Source organism: Balaenoptera musculus, chromosome 2 (assembly GCF_009873245.2).
Source record: "Balaenoptera musculus isolate JJ_BM4_2016_0621 chromosome 2, mBalMus1.pri.v3, whole genome shotgun sequence".
Classification (NCBI taxonomy): Eukaryota; Metazoa; Chordata; class Mammalia; order Artiodactyla; family Balaenopteridae; genus Balaenoptera; species Balaenoptera musculus.
In genome coordinates this window covers 141,845,922-141,864,372 of record NC_045786.1, presented here as the reverse complement: position 1 = coordinate 141,864,372, position 18,451 = coordinate 141,845,922, and the positions used below count along the sequence as shown (strand labels likewise).

Here is an 18,451-nt window from a genome sequence, read left to right as displayed (position 1 = left end):
ATAGTGTCAAGATTATCACCTTTATACATTGACTTTTGAATTATTTCCTTAAGAAAGTTTTTCATAAAAACGACTGAGTCAAAGAATATAAACATTTTTAAAGCTCTGTAGACTGCCAAATTGCTTTTCAAAAAGGTTGTGACAGTTCATTCCGCCACCACCCCCTGAGGGTTTATTTTAACACTTTGTCATTATGGTAGATGCAAGGTAGTATTAATGTTAAATTCCCTGAATTACTGGGAAGGGAAAACATTTTTACCTGTGTATTAGTCCTGTGTATTTTCCCTTTGAAATTGTCCACATCTTTTGCCTATTTTCTGCTGGGGCTTCAGTGGCCCTCTTGCTGACTTTTACGAGTCATTTCTACATTTGACCTACTCTTTGAATGTCCAGTGCTCTTCCAGCCCCACAGAGCAGATGTCTCAGGGCCAGAGTCTGATGACTAGCAAGACCTCAGATCTGTAGACACTCTCCACCTCAGCGGGCCTGCCGCAAGCCACACTCCTTCCTCTCCTGTGGCAGGTGGTGTTCACATTCAACCTGAAGTCCTCGCCCAGCTCCGGGGAGCTGCTGTTCATGGAGCGCTACCAGGAGGTCATCCAGGAGCTGGCCCGAGTAGAGCACAAGATCGAAAACCAGAACTCGGACGGGGGTAGTGGCACCATCCGAAGAACAGGCAGCGGCCGCTCAACTCTGCAGGCCATTGGCAGCGCTGCAGCCGCAGGTCCGGCTTCCCTGTTGCCAGGTGGTGAGGGAGCTGCGGGAGGAGGGTATGGGGGAAAAACCACCCAAATCAGAGGCTCATCATGAAGGTGAGCAGAAACCTAGAGAAGGACGCTTGCCTTGAAGAACAGCGGTCCTGACACCTCCAGAGTCATTTTCTAGCTGTGCCTAACCTCGCCGACCACAGTGGTCACTTACCTGCCCCTCAAGCTCCTCCATTAAGCTTGTCCTACGTGACTTAAACTGAAGAATGTGAATGCAGTTTCCACCTTGTGTTTTGATGGCCATTAATCTTGGGATTTGGGGAATTGATTATTTTCTTCCCATGTAATCATTCAGGGATAAAGCATATTATTCTACTTTTCTAGCAAGTGAAGAAGTTGTAAATAACACCTGTGGCCTGGGATTCACAGATGTCAATTCCCACCCTTGGCTGCACTGCAGAAAGGGCTCATCCTTTCATTATTTCTTGAAAGTGGAAACTTGTCCCATATTTTTACATCTCTTGCTGGTCTAGGCTCTGTATATCAAGTTACCATCACTTGTTGCTCCTTCTATAAGCTCCCAGAGATTTTCTTTACAAATTCAAAAGAATAGATGCATATCCTTTTTGTTTTTAATATAAATGAGCTCTTCCAACAAGTACTATTTTCTACCTTGCTTTTTTAGTGGTGTATTTTAGAGATCTTTGCTGATGAGCACACACAGATCTACCTCACTTCACCCTACTTTTAGATCCCATTTGGAAGAAGTCCTCACTCCTCTCCACCTTTTTGAGTTTCTCTTGGTCTTTCTTTCCATGCCATTGTTTTGATGCCGTAGGAGTGGGCTGTAATGATGGTCTTGATATGCATTGATGGTATACTGTGCAGAAGGACCTCAGACATTTTTTAAATAACTACTTTTCAGAATAAAAGTGCTAGTGAGAGTCATTTTAACCTCTTGCCTTGTATCCCACTGCTGGGTGTCCAGGGATGGTATTTTACTCCATCTCTGATGTGACCGACAAGCTGCTCAGCACCTCGGGAGACCCCATCCCCACACTCCAGGAGGACTTCTGGATAAGCAGTAGTGCGGTGGAGCCCACTGCCCCCCTGAGAGAGGTTCTGGAAGACCTCAGCCCCCCCGCCATGGCTGCATTTGACCTGGCTTGCTCTCAGTGCCAGCTCTGGAAAACCGGCAAGCAGCTCTTGGAAACCGCTGAGCGGCGCCTGAACAGCAGCCTTGAGAGTCGGGGTGAGTGTTCTGTTTTTGCTTGATCCCTTAATTCTCAAATGAGGAGATGGGGTTCTGAGATGCTTGATAATCGTGCAAGAAGAAAGTTATCGGGGAAGGAGGGATGGGGAGAAAGTATTATTAGTTCATTTCCTCATGTCCGGTCTGGCAACTTAAATATAGTTTACTGAGAGTCTCGCCTTCTTAACAGATATAGCAAATTCCAGTCATTTGGGGAAATTCTCTTCTGGTTTATAGGTAAATTCAAGGAAGAAATATACATTCAAAAATGGTACTAATGGAATTTGTGCCCTTAAACTGCATACCTCCTCCAGAGTGAATCCCACTTAACCTAAAACCTGAGTCTGAAGCTTGTAAACCAGGTATAAGGGAAAATTTAGTGGATCACAGTTGGAGGGAGGATTGTACCTTGAGGTTAATAATATCCCAGAATGTGTATATGGAACTCTTAGAGGAATGAAGGTAGAGGAATGTGAAGAAAGAATTAGGCAAAGTTCCACTCCCCACCCATCCTTGATACACACACCCAGCATTGGAAGGACTGGCCAGGGAGAGAGAAAGAAACATGTTCTCTCTGAGTAATATGGAGGGAGGAATGGTGAATAGATATGATATGAATAGCCTCCCTTAGGTTCAGTGATTCGATGGGTGAACTCACAGGACTCAGCATATAGTCATACTCATGGCTACGAATTATTTCACCAAAAGGACACAAAGCAAAATTAGCAAAGGGGAAAGGTTCATGGGGGAAAGTCTGGAGGAAATCAGACACAAGCTTCCAAGAGTCCTCTCCCACTGGAGTCACACGGGATGTGCTTAACTCCTCCAGCAATGAGTTGTGACAACAAACAAGTGGGAAGTGTTGTCTGCCGGAAGCTCATTAGTGAGCCAGTGCCCAAGGTTTTTACTGGGAGCTGGTGACAGGGAACCTCTGCCCAGCATGTACCAAAATTCCAGACTCTCAGGAGGAAGGCAGGTGTTCAGCATAAACCACATTGTACAAACAGTTTAGGCACAATCAGTCGCTCTCATCATTTAGGGAAAGTTTTATATCTGTGTAGGAGACCTTTTACCAGTCAAGTTCACAGACACCAACCAGGGACCAACCTTGCAAGCAGCCCTTTCTAAGGATAGCAGTCTCAGGCCTGCTGTGTTAACTCTATTCTGCACACCCTTCCAAATCACTTCTGAGCTGTTGATTTAAAAGTCCTGTAACGTTGACATAGTCCTTCTAGGAAAGTATGCCGTGGCATACATAATGCTGTTTTTATCGAACAATTTCCCTCTCCCTCATCTAGTACTTATATTCTAAAATGAATGGAGATATTATCCAAGCTATTAATAATATTCAAGCTGATTGGTTTCATGCCAATCAATCAGGAATTAATTTAGTACCTACTGCATTTCCAGATTATCCCAAGTATATGGGAGTACAGGAGAGGTATAAGGAATAATCTCTGTCCATAAAGTTATTTATAGTCTAGTCAGGGTGTCAAGATACAGATAAGATCCCAGCTCAAGTTCTCGGCTGAAGGAAGTACCAAGGCAAATGCACAAGAAGTGCCTGATCGGCTTGGGACAACGATTCCCTAGGAATGCCAGAGCTTCTGGGTCTGCTGCTGTGGACAGCTGAGGCATCTTGCCAGAGGTAGCCCTGGAACAGCAGGCATGCAATAAGCCAGGTATGCTGGTTGTCATGAAAACTGGCACAGCATATGTTTCTTCCTCAATACTGGAGAAGATAAAACTTCACAGGTAAATACAGGACTGAGTGTCAATCTCTGAGAGTTCCTTATTTTTTTCTGCATTCCTTCTCGATTCATCCTGTTTCCAGGTCGCCGGCTAGACCACGTATTCCTCAGTGCTGATGGCATTCGAGGTTTTCCAGGCGTTCTTCAGCAGATCAGTAAGATTCTCAATTACCCACTTCTGTCAGCCGGACAAATCAAATCAGGTGAGCTGCTTTACTACCCCTTTTTAATCTCCCGGCCTCGGAACATGAGGTCAGCATCAGACCTCACTTTTTCTTTCTCATTTGCTCTCCGTAGAGAGTGTAGAGGAAAAGGGGGGAGGTCCCCCACGGTGCAGCATTGCTGAGCTGCTTCAGATGTGCTGGCCCAGCCTCACCGAGGACTGTGTCGCCAGCCACGCTACCCTCGCCCAGCAGCTGGAGCAGATCCTTCAGTCACTGAGAGAAGCACTGGAGCTGCCAGGTACAGGCCCGACTGCATGGGAGCAGATGAGGTTGAAATGGGGAGAGGACGCAGTGGAACGGGAAAGAGTACTTTGGAGCAGAGGCTGAGGACTCAGAAGTGGGCCCTACCAGCCCTCTAGTTAACCAGGGCCTGTCTCGTAACTAATTCCACCTGTTGCCCCACCTCCTAAGTGAAGGGCTGCTTAGCACTCCCATTAGCTGGCACATTTTTCTCATTCCTTATGAGAGATATACCCAGAAGGGACTCCGTAAACATTGATTAACCCTTCCGCAAAAGAGTGCTGTGAACTTCACAGAGCTGTTCCACCCGAGACAGGGGTGAAAATGGAACTCTCCACCCTGATTTCTCCAGACTCAAAGCTCTTCCTGGCTGAGAATCACTTGTATAAGCAACCAACTTAGGATTTTATAACTGCCTTGTCAGCGTAGCAGCCAGCCTATAGGATGTCCCACACAGTGTACAGAGGCGCAGTTCCCATATTGTTTGGAAACTGACCCAAAGCCAGATGCACAGACTCAACACTACATGCCTTCTCCTTTCATAACTCCTCCCAGAGCCCAGGAGTACTCCACTCACCTCCCTGGTGGAGCAGGTGGCCGAGAAAGCTCTGGAGGCAGAGGCCCACCCTGTGTATATCCAGACTCAGCTCCTCCAGAAGAACCTGGGCAAACAGATGCCAGCAGGCGGCAGGCAGACTGACTACATGGGCACCTTCTTCAGGTACTGCAGCACGCTGGCTGCTGTTCTCCTGCGGAGCTTGAGCTCTGAGCCTGGTGAGTAGCAAGAAAGAGAAAATAGAGTCAGGACTGGCCCACAGGTGTTTAGGGGCAAGGAAGAGGAAGGCGCACACTGAAGAGGCTCTGGGTACAGCAGTAGCCAAGGACACTACATGTGAGGTCCTCTCTTACTCACCTCTGTGTTTTATTCACCTTTGTCTCCTTGATGCCTCGTACAATGGTACAGCACATGAGAGTATTCAATACGTTTTGATGGCATTAATGAGTCAAAAATACCTCTCCCAGATCTTCGATCTATTGTGGATATGAGGACCCACCAGGGGAATTAAGTCTCTGATTCGAGTGCCAGATTCTTACTCAAGTCCGCAGAGCGAGTATTACCTACACTTCAGTCATATCGAAGGGAGCAGGATCAGCTGTTTGTGGCTAGGCCTGCTCCCTGAAGTTTGTCTGTAGTTGGAAGTCTTTAGAACAGTGGTAAGGCGTAGATAAACCTGTGGTCAGCATCCTGTCAAGAATACCTTTTACCTAGAAAAATATCAACAGAAGGGCTTTCCACGTAGTTTTGTGTTTTTTTAAAATTTTTTTTCTATTTCTTTATTTATTTCTTTATTATTTTTGGGGGGCTGTGTTGGGTCTTCGTTGCTGCATGCGGGCTTTCTCTAGTTGCGGCGGGCGAGCGGGGGCTACTCTTCGTTGTGGTGCGCGGGCTTCTTCTCGCGATGGCTTCTCTTGTGTGGAAGCACAGGCTCTAGGGGCGCAGGCTTCAGTAGTTGCAGCACACAGGCTCAGTAGTTGTGGCTTGTGGGCTCTAGAGCACAGGCTCAGTAGTTGTGGTGCACGGCTTAGTTGCTCCACAGCATGTGGGATCTTCCCGGACCAGGGCACGAACCCGTGTCCCCTGCACTGGCAGGTGGATTCTTAACCAATGCGCCACCAGGGAAGCCCTCCATGTAGTTTTTTTGTTTGTTTGTTTTTTGTTTTTTAATTAATTAATTAATTAATTTATGGCTGTGTTGGGTCTTCGTTTCTGTGCGAGGGCTTTCTCTAGTTGCGGCAAGCGGGGGCCACTCTTCATCGCGGTGCACGGGCCTCTCACTATCGCGACCTCTCTTGTTGCGGAGCACAGGCTCCAGGCGCGCAGGCTCAGCAATTGTGGCTCACGGGTCTAGTCGCTCCACGGCATGTGGGATCTTCCCAGACCAGGGCTCGAACCCGTGTGCCCTGCATTGGCAGGCAGATTCTCAACCACTGCGCCACCAGGGAAGCCCCCTCCATGTAGTTTTGACACTACTTTTTTATTGATTATAGAAAACAGCGCTGTGAATGTTGCAATCAGTGGTGCAAAGATCACTTTCTTTACTTTTGCAGATCATGTAGAGGTCAAGGTAGGAAACCCCTTTGTTCTCCTGCAACAGAGCTCTTCCCAACTGGTGTCACACCTCCTGCTTGAGCGACAAGTTCCCCCAGAGAGGTAGGAGCCAGGCCTGGGCCTTCCTAATTGTTCATCAAGGAAACCAAGGGCTCAGTGGGGCTGTGTTTGAGTTCAATACAGGAAGTTGAGATTTCTTCCAGACTTTTCCCTTAATTTGCATTTACTCTTATACAAGCTACATTAAAATTCAGTGTGCCTCGTTTCTTTCTCTCTCTCCACCTCTAATGTTTATATTGCAAGTATAAAATTAAGGGGTGACTCTTCACTTATGAGTAGGCAAAAATCCAAAACTTCGATAACACATTAGTTGGCGAGACTGTAGGAAAACAAGCATTCTCACAGATTGCCAGCAGGATATAAATTAGTACAGCCCCTGTGGGAAGGCAGTTTGTCCATATCCACTAAAATGACAAACCACGTTTTTGACCTAACAGTCCACCTTGGGGAATTTATCCTTTATTATAAGTATGAAAAATGCTGTATGTACCAAGTCATTTTATTATAGCTTTGTATGGCATAGCCATTGTCCGCTAATAGGAGACTAGTTAAATTCAGTTTCTTCCACATAATGGAATGCTATATAGCTGTGAAAGAAGAATGAGGGGCCTCTCTGTAGAGGGATATGGACAGATCTCCCAGATGTGTTATTAAGTAAAAAAGCAAGGGGCAGAGAATTGGGTCTAATAGGCTGCCTTTTGAGTTAAAAAGAGAGGGGGTGGGGGAACAATTAGAGAGTCTACATTTACATTTGCTTGTTTACACATAAAGAAATTCTGAGATTGGGTGATGGTGCCCAGGCACTGAGGCCTTACATGCCCTCTGCTTCTCTCCCTCCAGGCTGGCAGCCCTTCTGGCCCGGGAGGGTCTCAGCCTGAGTGTGCCACAGGTCATTGTCAGCTGCTGCTGTGAGCCCCTTGCCCTTTGCTCTTCCCGTCAGAGCCAGCAGACATCATCCCTTCTGACCCAGCTGGGCATCCTGACCCAGCTGCATACCTCCCACTGCCTGGAGGACCTCCCACTTTCTACACTGAGCTCCTCAAAGCCAACTGAGAATCCCACGCTGGAGAGAAAGCCCCCCTCCTCCCCGAGGGATTCAGCAGGCCCAGCCCTCACCTCCTCTGCCTTGGCCTTCCTTAAGTCCCGCTCGAAGCTGCTGGCTACCGTGGCCTGTCTGGGGGCTTCCCAGGGGTTAAAGATCACCAAGCCCGGCTTGTCTTGGAAGGAGCTTCGTGGCCGCAGGGAGGTGCCTCTGACTGCAGAGCAGGTAGCCCGGGAGTGTGAGCGCCTCCTGGAACAGTTCCCTATGCTTGAGGCCTCCCTCCTAGCTGCCTGGGAGCCCCTACGAGGGTCCTCCAAGCAGGGGCAGAGTCTGGCAGCGAGTCTCTGCGGCCGGGCCAGTCTCTCTACCGTCCTCCTGGGCCTGCATTCTCCCATAGCCCTGGATGTGCTCACCGAGGCCTTCGAGGAAGCCCTGGTGGCCAGAGATTGGCACCGGGCCCTTCAGCTCACTGAAGTGTACGGGCGAGATGTGGACAACTTGAGCAGCATACAGGATGCGGTCCTGAGCTGTGCTGCGGCAGGTGGTGAGCAGAAAGCCATGCCTCCCTCCTTCACCAGTGGTAATAGTATTGGGCATTCACTGAGTGGATCACCGCATCTGATGCTCACAGTAACTCTAGAGAAAGGTGCCACCATAATCTCATGATACTGAGAGGCGAACGAGGCTCAGAGGGTAGGAAACTGCCCAGGATAGTCAGTGGTAGAGCAGAGCTTAGAACCCAAGTCCATCGAACTTTAGGACAGGCACTCATAACCAATATCCTCAACCCTGCATGGCAGAATCGTTGTGAAATTCTATAAACTACAAATATCAGAGCCCTGTTTCCAGAAGCCCATGATAGGGTTCAGGCAAGTGTTTGCTTTAAAGTAGGGGTCAGGAAAGATTTTCTGTCAAGGGCTTTGTAGGCTATACAGGCTCGGTTGCAACTACTTGGCTCTGCCATCATAGCATGAAAACAGCCATAGACAATACATAAACAAGTGAGTGTGGCTGTATTCTAATAAAACTTTATTTATAAAAACAGACTCTGGGCCTGTTTGACAGCTCCCCAGGAGACTTTGATGTGTACCCAGAGTTGAGAGCAATGACCTACAGCCCTCCACTAGAGGGAGCAAGAGCTGGGCGGGCTGTGGGGAGTGGCTTCTGGGCAGGGGCTCAGCTGCCCTATGGAAAGGAGAAAATCTTTCCTTTTTCTTCCTCTCCTTTCTCCTTTTCTCCCTCTCTTCAGAAAGTCCCATGACTATGATTACATTTGCATAAAGAGAAACAGGGTATAGTATTTCTCCTATAGTGTTCCAAGTGTAAAAACTAATTCAGGTCAGAAGGATCTTCAGGATCCTCCAAGCTCCTGTTTTATGAAATTGAACAAAGCCCTTCTCTTAAGAAGTAACCTGGACTCTTGAGCTCCAGCGCCAGGCTTGCTGAGCATCTTTTTGTCTTGTAGTCAAAGAAGGTTGGCAGTACCTGTTTGCTGTGAAGGATGCATCTCTGAGAAGTCGGCTAACACTGCAGTTTGTGGACCGGTGGCCCCTGGAGTCATGCCTGGAGATCCTGGCCTACTGCATTTCAGACACAGCTCTCCAAGATGGGCTGGAGTGTGAGCTACAGAGAAAGCTAGCAGAGCTGCTGGTGTATCAGAAGGTATAAGATTCGGCATCAAGAGAAAGGAAATAGGCTTCTCACCTTATTACCAACTCCAGCCTATTCTCATGTGATGGTGGATTTTAAGAAACAGAAAATCTGGGCCTGGCTTTTGCTCTGTATCTGGCTTCTGCTCTGTATCTGGCTTCCATTCTTAGGTGAAGAGCGAGGGAGCCTCTATCTGGTTCCTATTTTATTTACTCCTATAATTTTAAATATGTACATGTCAGACAAGGATTAAAAATTCATAATAAAATTAACACTGGAATGATGCTTTACAGTCCACAATGCCTTTTTCATATGTACAGGCACACCTTTTCTTTACTGCATTTTGCTTTATTGGCACTTTGCAGATACTATGTTTTTTAAAAATTGAAGGTTTGTGGCAACCCTGCATTAAGTAAGTCTCTTGGCACCATTTTTCCAACAGCACTTAACTCACTTCATGTCTTTGTGTCACATTTTGATAATTCTCACAGTATTTCAAACTTTTTCATTATTATTATATTTGTTATGGTGATCTGTGATCAGTGAACTCTTTTTTATAACTATTTTTAAAGATTTATTTATCATTTATTTATTTTATTTATTTTTGGCTGCGTTGGGTCTTAGTTGCGGCACGCAGGATCTTTTGTTGCAGTGCGCGGGCTCTTCATTGTGGTGCATGGGCTTCTCTCTAGTGATGGCGTGCGGGTTTTTTTCTTCTCTAGTTGTGGCACGAAGGCTCCAGAGCGCATGGGCTCTGTAGTTTGCGGCACGTGGGCTCTAGTTGAGGCACACGAGCTCAGTAGTTGTGGCATGCAGGCTTAGTTGCCCCACGGCACGTGGGATCTTAGTTCCCTGACCAGGGATCGAACCCACGTCCCCTGCATTGGAAGGCGGATTCTTTACCACCAGACCACCGGGGAAGTCACTGTGATCAGTGAACTCTGATGTTGCTATTGCAAAAAAACATTATGACTAGATGAATGCTCAAATTAATTGCTAAAACTAATTTTTTAGCAATAAAATATTTAATTAAGGCAGGTACATTTTTTGTAGGCAATGCTATTACACAATTTATAGACTACAGTATAATGTAAACATAACTTTATTTGCACTGGGAAACCAAAAAATTCATGTGACTCACTTTATTATAATATTCACTTTATTGTGGTGGTCTGGAACTGAACCCACAGTATCCCCAAGGTATCCCTGTATATTTGAACTCTTTGTATGTTTTTTGTATATTGTATCTTGTTGTTCAAGAGTTTTTATAGAATTTAATCTCTATTATGTGTTCTTTAAAGATTGTTTTAAACTTCAGCTAAATTTCAAGAGCCATTTTGAAAGGGATGCATGAGAGTGACAGTTTCACAGTGAAAGATTCTTGGATTTATGTGTCATGTTCAAGATCAAGAGGCTCAGGAAGACAGATTTCGATGGTACAGCTACATAACAAGTATACATATATGCTAATTTTTCCATGTGTGCTTGGAACCAAACAGAGCCGAGAGCCCAACCAGGGAAAGTGAAAGTGGCAGGTGAAAAAGATTTTCTTTCCACTCTTCCATAGCAGTTTTCATGCAGAGCTAAAATGCTGCATGAAAGGTGATCCCACAGAGCATTCAGGACAGAAGAATAACCTGTCTAGAGTTTTGAGCTGGAGGGGCAGGGGACAAGTGACTCCAGAAGACTGAACAAGCTGCAAAGCACAGAAGCCTCTGAGAATTGTCCTCCAAGTGAAAGGCCCCAATCCTGGCCTCCCCACACAGCCTTTGCTCCCTGATTATACTTGCTGGATAGGTTCTCTCACCTCTCCAAACACTCTGTCCCGTTCGTTCTAATCCTTCCTCTCTCCTGGCAAGTTCTGACAGCCTGACTTTGGGACAGAGACCTGGGTATGGCCCATCCCTGGAAACTCCAATGACTTGTTCCTGAGCAGAGAAATTGCAGTGTGGTTTGATAGCTTTTTCTGTCTTTCCTTAGATCCTAGGTTTGCAGGCTACCCCCATGTGGTGTGACTGGCAGACCCTGAGGAACTGTTGTGTCGAGGACCCATCAACTGTCATGAATGTGATTCTAGAAGCCAAGGTACCATTTTCCTGGGTACTATTCCCCTTCCTCCTCTTTCCAGAGTTGCTATGCCTTAGCTGGTTATGTAGACCTCTTTCCGCGTATCAAGGTTCACATTTTTTTCTATGACTACATAACACTTTTTTTTTCTCTTTTGTGTGTGTGAAACTTACCAACATACGTAGAAGAATAGAGAATAATACAGTTGACACTTTTGTACTATCACCCTTGTTTTCATACGCAAGATTTCCTACACTGTTTACGGTAGGTACAGAATGTATACCTGGCAGTGGAATTGCTGGATCATGAGGCATGCGCATCCTCACCTTTTCTAAGATGTTACAACGTTGCTCTTCAGATCCGTCGTCCTGTCCCTGTTCTCCCACCCACAGTTCCTGTTGTTCCATCTTCTTAGCAACTTTGGCATTATCCAGCTTTTCACGTTTTTTGCCAATAAGATGGTATGTCATTATGGTGTTAATTTACATTTCCATGATTACTAATGACCTTGATTGTCTTTTCATGTGTTTATTGGACATTTGAGTGCTAAGGAGACTATTTTTTACCCTTTAAGGAGCTGATATACCATAGTTCAAAATGTAGATGTATTTATTCAGATGTTCATTCATCCGGGAAACCTTTATTCACTGTCTGTTATTTACCACTGTGCTAGATGGTGTTGAAACAAAGATAATTAAGCTTAGTCCTTGCCCTTGTGCAGCTCACATTTTGGGAAAGGAGGGAGCAGGGCAGGGCGATGCGAGACACACCCCTGGGTGATTGCGATATACCAAGTGACCGAAGTAAGCCCAGACTATGGTGGGAGCACAGCCAGGTGCCTAAGACAACCCAAGAAACAAGGAAGCATCCTGAAGAAGGTGGCCCCAGGCAGAGTTGTGGGGAGGGCCTTCCAGATGCCATCATATTAGAATACATGGACAAAGCTCTGGGAAGCTTTAATCCAGAGTTCACAAATTTGGTGTTGGAGGGGGGAGTAACAAGGGGTGATATCAATGGAATCCAACCCCAGCATGTTTGTTTGGCCCATGTAGTATTGCTCTGCAGAATTTTTAGTTTTTCATATTGATTTCGTTGCCAACATTGTAAAATAGGGAATTTTTTTAATTAAAAAAAATTTTTTGGCATTTTTAAAAGTCTGGCACCACTGGGCCTGCACATTCATATGGCAACAGTCAGAGCTGAGTAGGCACTGTCTCCTTTGGACAGTCTTCTCGGTCTTCCCCACTTCCTTAGTATCTTCCCAGGGCTGACACCAAGTGTCAGTAGCTGTATGTCATCTGTTTCTTTTTTATAGTAGAGCTAAAAGAAAAAGGACATCCTGAACAGTCAGCCTACTTGGATCATTTTCATAACTTACCTTGCCACTCTAGTCCTTTATGATCCCACTTTAATCCCACAGTGAAGTTCCCATCAGCACTTCCCAAACTTTCTTGGGGCTTTAGCAGACTCAAGACTGCTGAGAAAAATCAGTCAAGAGCTGGATGAGTGACAAGGCCAGGAATTTAAAGGGATTGAAGGCATGTGTGTTTCCTTCCAGGAGTATGAGCTGTGTGAGGAGTGGGGCTGCCTATACCCCATTCCAAGAGAACATTTAATCAACCTACATCAAAAGCATCTTCTCCACCTTCTAGAAAGAGGAGATCATGAAAAGGCTCTGCAAGTAAGCCTCCAACTCTTCCCAGTTTTCTTTTGGCAGGGGACGAGAAGGTTAGTCAAATCAGGTGGCTCTGTTCCTGCTGGATCCCATGCAAAGTATTCACAGTCTCAGATCTGCCCCTCCATGTCCTTCAGGAGCTGTCCTTCAGGAGTCATCTTCCCTATAGGTGCCTAGCCCTGCATTAGGTGCCAGATGGGCAGCTGGGTCCAAGACTCTGCTGATCTCTGGTCCTGTCAAAGCCATCATATGTGAAGCTTCGGGGGTGGTGAAAAAATGAGTGCAGAGAAGGGGTTAATCCACAGTGACTAAACCTAAAGGTTCTGTTCTCAAACAAAACAAGGCTGGACTAAGAGTTCTTCTGCAGGTCTCACCTTTCTCCTCTACCTTCCTCCTGCAACAGCTCCTGCGAAGAATTCCTGACCTCACCATGTGCCTTGAGGTCACAGAGCAGTCCCTCGACCAGCACTGTAGCTTGGCCACTTCTCACTTCTTGGCCAACTACCTCACCACCCACTTCTATGGAGAACTGACCGCTGACCGACGCTGTGAAATCCAGGCACTGTACATGGGATCCAAGGTCAGGAGGAGAAGGGGGTGTTGGGAAAGCATGCCTGAGGGAGGGACTGCTGGCCCAGCACCCACTTCAGAACTTGCCCTTCCAGGCACCTGCCATCCTTGACCTGTGGTATATAAAATCTTGACCCTAACAGCCCACCACATCCCTTAGGACTTCCCGTTCTCTTACTGCTCTGCCTCCAAAGTGAATTTTACTGTCCTCTTAAGTTCTCTTTATGCTTTCCTTGGCATCTGCTCTACCAAGGTTTCTCAATTCTGACCATGAATTAGAATCACCTGGACTTTCTAAAAATAGCAGTAGTTAATCTCCACCCTAGAGTAATTAAAACTGAACCTCTTGGGACAGGGCCTGCCTGTCTTCCAAAAGGATTCTGATTCGAGGATTTAAAACTACTGCTTTAAATCCTTAAAAGTACTTTGTGCTAAAGGAAAAGGGTTAATTGTCTAGGCAATGAGATAAGTCTTCACCTTTGAGGTGTAACCTTGGAGACACTAATAGAAGAAATTATAAGCTAGAAAAAGTAATCCAGTGAAAGAGAGTTTGGGGAGAGATAAGGCCTTCTAACTCTCTAATAATGATTCTGATTGGAAGTCATATATACTGCCCCCTGAGTGTAGAACTCGCCCCATGAATAGAATGAGTGCTGGGAGAGCCATGAATATGACCACTAGCCCACTTGCTAAGAGTTCAACTAGGTAAAATGATTCTAAAGAGGATACACTTTTTTGGGGGGTGGGGATGTACTGTACTTAAATGGAATCTTTGAAAATTGGCAATGAGCAGAGCCAGTGAACGTATTTCAAGCCCAGTGATAACAACCTCCAGGAGGAATTTAGAGTCATCATTCACCTGTAGAACACTGGAGGTGCCAGGTTTAGTCCACCTTATATTGCTTATTCTAGTAAAGCCTCAAATGGACAGAATGGTGGCTTTAAGGATCAGACAGAGGTCAACCATGCCTGGTTGGTCTAGGCCAGGGGTCAGGAGACCACCACCTGTGGGCCAAATCCAGTCCTCTGCCTGCATTTATAAATCAGGTTTTATTGGAACACAAGCCGTGTACATTCATTTACCAGTTGAGTAGTTGCCACAAAGACCTTATGGCCAATGAAGCCTAAAATATTTACTATCTAAACATTTACAGAAAAAGTTTGCCAGCCCCTCTTCTTGATTGCCACCTGGAGGATTTAGAGAGGGGTCCAGCCTTGCCTCCTAAGAGACTCCTAGCCAGTTTCAGTAGCTGGCCAAGTGCCATGTGGTCCCAGATACCCTTCCCCCTTCCCAGTAAGAATCTTGGCTTTCTTCTGAAATTCGTGTCCTGTTTTCTTCACTCTGTGGCTCTGCCCCACACCCAGGTCCTGCTAACCCTGCCCGAGCAGCACCGGGCCAGCTACTCCCACTTGTCCTCTAACCCCCTGCTCATGCTGGAGCAGCTGCTCATGAACATGAAAGTGGATTGGGCCACCATGGCCGTGCAGACTCTGCACCAGCTGCTGGCCGGCCGGGAGATTGGCTTCACCATGGACGAGGTGGACTCGCTGCTTTCCAGATACGCAGGAAAAGCCCTGGACTTTCTGTACCCTCTGCGGGAGAAACGCTCAGGTAACTGCCAGCATCCTCGATGGGGGTTCTACATGGAGAAGGAGATACCATGCTACATCCTTAGTTTTCATTTTTCCTCTTTTATAATTTTGAGTTGATTGAGAGTGAAAGGATACACTTCAGGAGAGATAGCTCTTTTATATAGGAGAGATCTCAGTCTTGGAGGAAGTGGCAGGATAACCAGAATGAAAGGATGGTAGATAACCACCACGTGCATAATAATATAAAGGTTCGGGGAACAAAACATGCTGGGGGGTACTTCTCTGGTGGCACAGTGGTTAAGAATCCACGTGCCAATGCAGGAGATACGGGTTTAATCCCTGGTCTGGGAAGATCCCACATGCTGCAGAGCAACTAAGCCCGTGCACCACAACTACTGAGCCTGCATTCTAGAGCCCGTGAGCCACAACTACTGAGCCCGCGTGCCACAACTACTGAAGCCCACACACCTAGAGCCCGTGCTCCACGACAAGAGAAGCCACCGCAATGAGAAGCCTGCGCACCGCAACGAAGAGTAGCCCCCACTCGCCGCAACTAGAGAAAGCCTGCATGCAGCAACGAAGACCCACCGCAGCCAAAAATAAATAACAAAAACATGATGGGGGTGATTTCTGTCTGGCCTTGGTGCACTGGGCTCCTAAGTGCCATCATTTTGTATTGAGGGTATGCGCTATTCCCAGGATCACATCAGATGTCACTAGTGTGTGAACTGACTCAGCCTCTTCTAGAATGAAGAAAATGAAATAAATGGGGGCTGATGTTCCCAGCCAGCTTTTTTTTTCTTACTCCCTACCCTCCAGGACCACCACTTAAATGTCTTCTACTTCCCCCTGGGCATCTTTAGATTTATTTTGTAAAATCCTAGTGTCTACTTCATTTATCTCACGTGCCTAACATAGTTTGTTTATTGAGGCATTTAAGAAGCATGCTTGCTGTCGTCTTAGAAGTACCTCTGCCATTCTTTGCATACCTAGTAGAGTCATGGTATGACAGTCAGCAAAACCAACAGGGCTTTGAACTAAATGCCTAGCACAGCAAGTAAGGATGTTTATGATAGAACAATCTGTCAACATTTTCCCTCCCTACAGATTCTGTGATTCACCTCCAGGAAATTGTCAGTCCGGCTTCAGACCTCGAGACCTTGTCTAGGTCACCATCAGCGGAGTTCTCTTCTGTTGCTGCTCCTGGTAAGGACAGGTTCTGAGAGTTACCCATTTTTCAGTTCAATCTTGCCTTACTCTGATTTTCTGATTCTTTTGCTTCTTTTTTCATTTCCAGTCACAACATTCTTATTAATTGTTTTTCTTGATTCATTCCAGCTTTTTGTATCCCAGAAAATTCAACATACAATCGATTCTTATTATTTGCAGTAGTATATCTGTGAAGGCTCCACAAACACTGAATTAGCAAATACCAAACCATTGCTCCTAGGGAAAACACACGCATGCGCATGTGTGTATACACGTGTGGACATGCATATACACACAAACACACACACACACACACATTTCACATACATTATAATCTCAAATTGAAAGCAATTCATCCCAGTAGAGTCTATTTTCTTTATTTTACGAAAGAGAAAAAGAGGTTCAGGGTGTTAAAGTGACTTGCCTGAAGCCACCCCATTAATGAGTGCCTAATGAGCCTTTGGGATTCAAACCCTGTCCAAATAGCCCCAGAGTGGAGCTTCTTACACTACCCTGCTGCACTGTCCCCTACCATCTGCATCCTCTGGTCATCTCTGTATGAGAGCTGAGATAAGAAAGCAAAACATTACCTTGTTCAACCCCAGATGAGAAGCTGTATACCAGGCAACTCAAATTATTCACCACTCTGTGCATGTCTGCAAAAGCAATGCAAATATTGATTTTGAGGTTACAAACAAATTTTAGCGAGTAGGCAACTTCACAAATACGGAATCTACTAATAAGGAGGATCGACTTATTTAGTCCTCATGTTCATTCTGACCCTGTCCTGCAGGTAGTTATTTATGTCTGTCACCCACACAGGGTGCAAGGTCCTTGAAGGCCTCTGCCATGTCTTGGTCACCCCTTTTCACCACCCCTCTTCTCCCACAGTCTCCTAACTTTTGCCCAATGGCCTACACTCAGAAGCAGCTCAGCAAGTGTTTGTTTTGCCAACAGTTAGGAGAGCAGGCTTCTGGGGACAGGTCGACAGCCCCTCTTCTTCTGGGTGCTGCGAAGAGTCACTGTGTTTTCCAGTTCTCTTTTTCTGTGACCTGCCAACATCGTTCTGCTAGTTGACAAGAAATCTCCTTAGATATCATAAAACAAAGACCGTGGCATTTCGTGGCCATGCTTTGAGAATTAGCCATGCTTCACAATAATCAGCAGACCTGACAGAAGGGCTCAGACATACAGGGATATGAGCAGCTTCACAAATCTGCATAAGTCAGCCTGAGCAGCTTTGGTTTACTTAATTTTTTTAACTTTTTATTACAGAAAATTTCCAGTACACGAAAGTAGAGAGACCAGTGTAATGAAGCGTCACATACCTATTACCCAGCTGCAATGTTTATCATCTCAGTATGACCATTCTTGTTTCATCTTTACCCCTGTCCCTCTACTAGATTATTTTGAAACAAATCCTAGATATCATACCATTTTGTTTATAAATAAAACAGTGTATATCTCTAAAAGGTAAGGACATTTATAAAACAAAACCATAACATCATTCTCATACCTAAAACCAAATTAATGATTCCTTATTATTATCAACTATCCAGTCACTATTCAGATTTCCGCAGTTGTCTCATGAAGATTTTTTTTTAGAATTGGTCTTTCTAGAATCAAGATGTAAATAATGTCCACACATGGCATTTGGCTAAACTCTCTCTTAAATCTCTTTTAATCAATAGGTTCCCCTACCTCTTTTCCTCTACCTCTTTTTATTTGTGGAGGAAACTGGGTCATTTGTCCTTTAGAGCTCCCCAAACACTGGATTTTGCTGATTGTCACCCCATGGCAATCTGGGTCTCCGTCTCCTGTGTTTTCCAGCACACTGCTAGATAGATCTAGAAGCTTGATTTGATTCAGGCTTAATATTTTTTGGTTAGTATATTTGATAGGTGGTCGTGTGCCTTCCATCAGGAGATGCACAATGCTCTTTTTGCAGTCAGCCATCTATGATCAATAACTGGATCTATGATATCAGTAGGGGTTCATAAAGTGGTACAGTTCTAACTCTCTCATCCCTTCTTTGTTTATTAGCTGGACCACTGATCACCTTTTACTCTGACTTCTGGCTTTGACTCCCAGGTGTCTCCATTGTGCATTCCCCCAGTCCGAGGGAGAAGAGCTTCCCACAGAGTCAGCCGCCACTGGAGTTTGTGCCCCCAGCAACGCCCCCTGCCAGGCACCAGTGGGTACCGGATGAGAGTGAGAGCACCTGCATGGTCTGCTGCAGGGAGCGCTTCACCATGGTAAGCAGCGTCCGTCTCAGGCTTTACCTGCAGGAGAAATTAAAGG

The 18,451-nt window shown here is 45.8% G+C and overlaps 1 protein-coding gene across 3 annotated transcripts in view; it reads left to right on the top strand.

The window, feature by feature from the left end:
- Positions 1 to 18,451, top strand: part of ZFYVE26 (zinc finger FYVE-type containing 26) — a 61,804-nt gene that overhangs the window by 20,940 nt on the left and 22,413 nt on the right. For all 3 annotated transcript variants that reach the window (XM_036842866.1, XM_036842868.1, XM_036842869.1), the window contains 14 exons: positions 523 to 724; positions 1,696 to 1,959; positions 3,794 to 3,913; positions 4,008 to 4,172; positions 4,730 to 4,948; positions 6,284 to 6,386; positions 7,185 to 7,930; positions 8,852 to 9,048; positions 11,017 to 11,121; positions 12,662 to 12,784; positions 13,182 to 13,358; positions 14,714 to 14,960; positions 16,049 to 16,147; positions 18,242 to 18,405. In XM_036842866.1, coding sequence (XP_036698761.1) covers positions 523 to 724; positions 1,696 to 1,959; positions 3,794 to 3,913; positions 4,008 to 4,172; positions 4,730 to 4,948; positions 6,284 to 6,386; positions 7,185 to 7,930; positions 8,852 to 9,048; positions 11,017 to 11,121; positions 12,662 to 12,784; positions 13,182 to 13,358; positions 14,714 to 14,960; positions 16,049 to 16,147; positions 18,242 to 18,405 — 2,931 coding nt within the window. The remainder of the gene's footprint in view (positions 1 to 522; positions 725 to 1,695; positions 1,960 to 3,793; positions 3,914 to 4,007; positions 4,173 to 4,729; positions 4,949 to 6,283; positions 6,387 to 7,184; positions 7,931 to 8,851; positions 9,049 to 11,016; positions 11,122 to 12,661; positions 12,785 to 13,181; positions 13,359 to 14,713; positions 14,961 to 16,048; positions 16,148 to 18,241; positions 18,406 to 18,451) is intronic.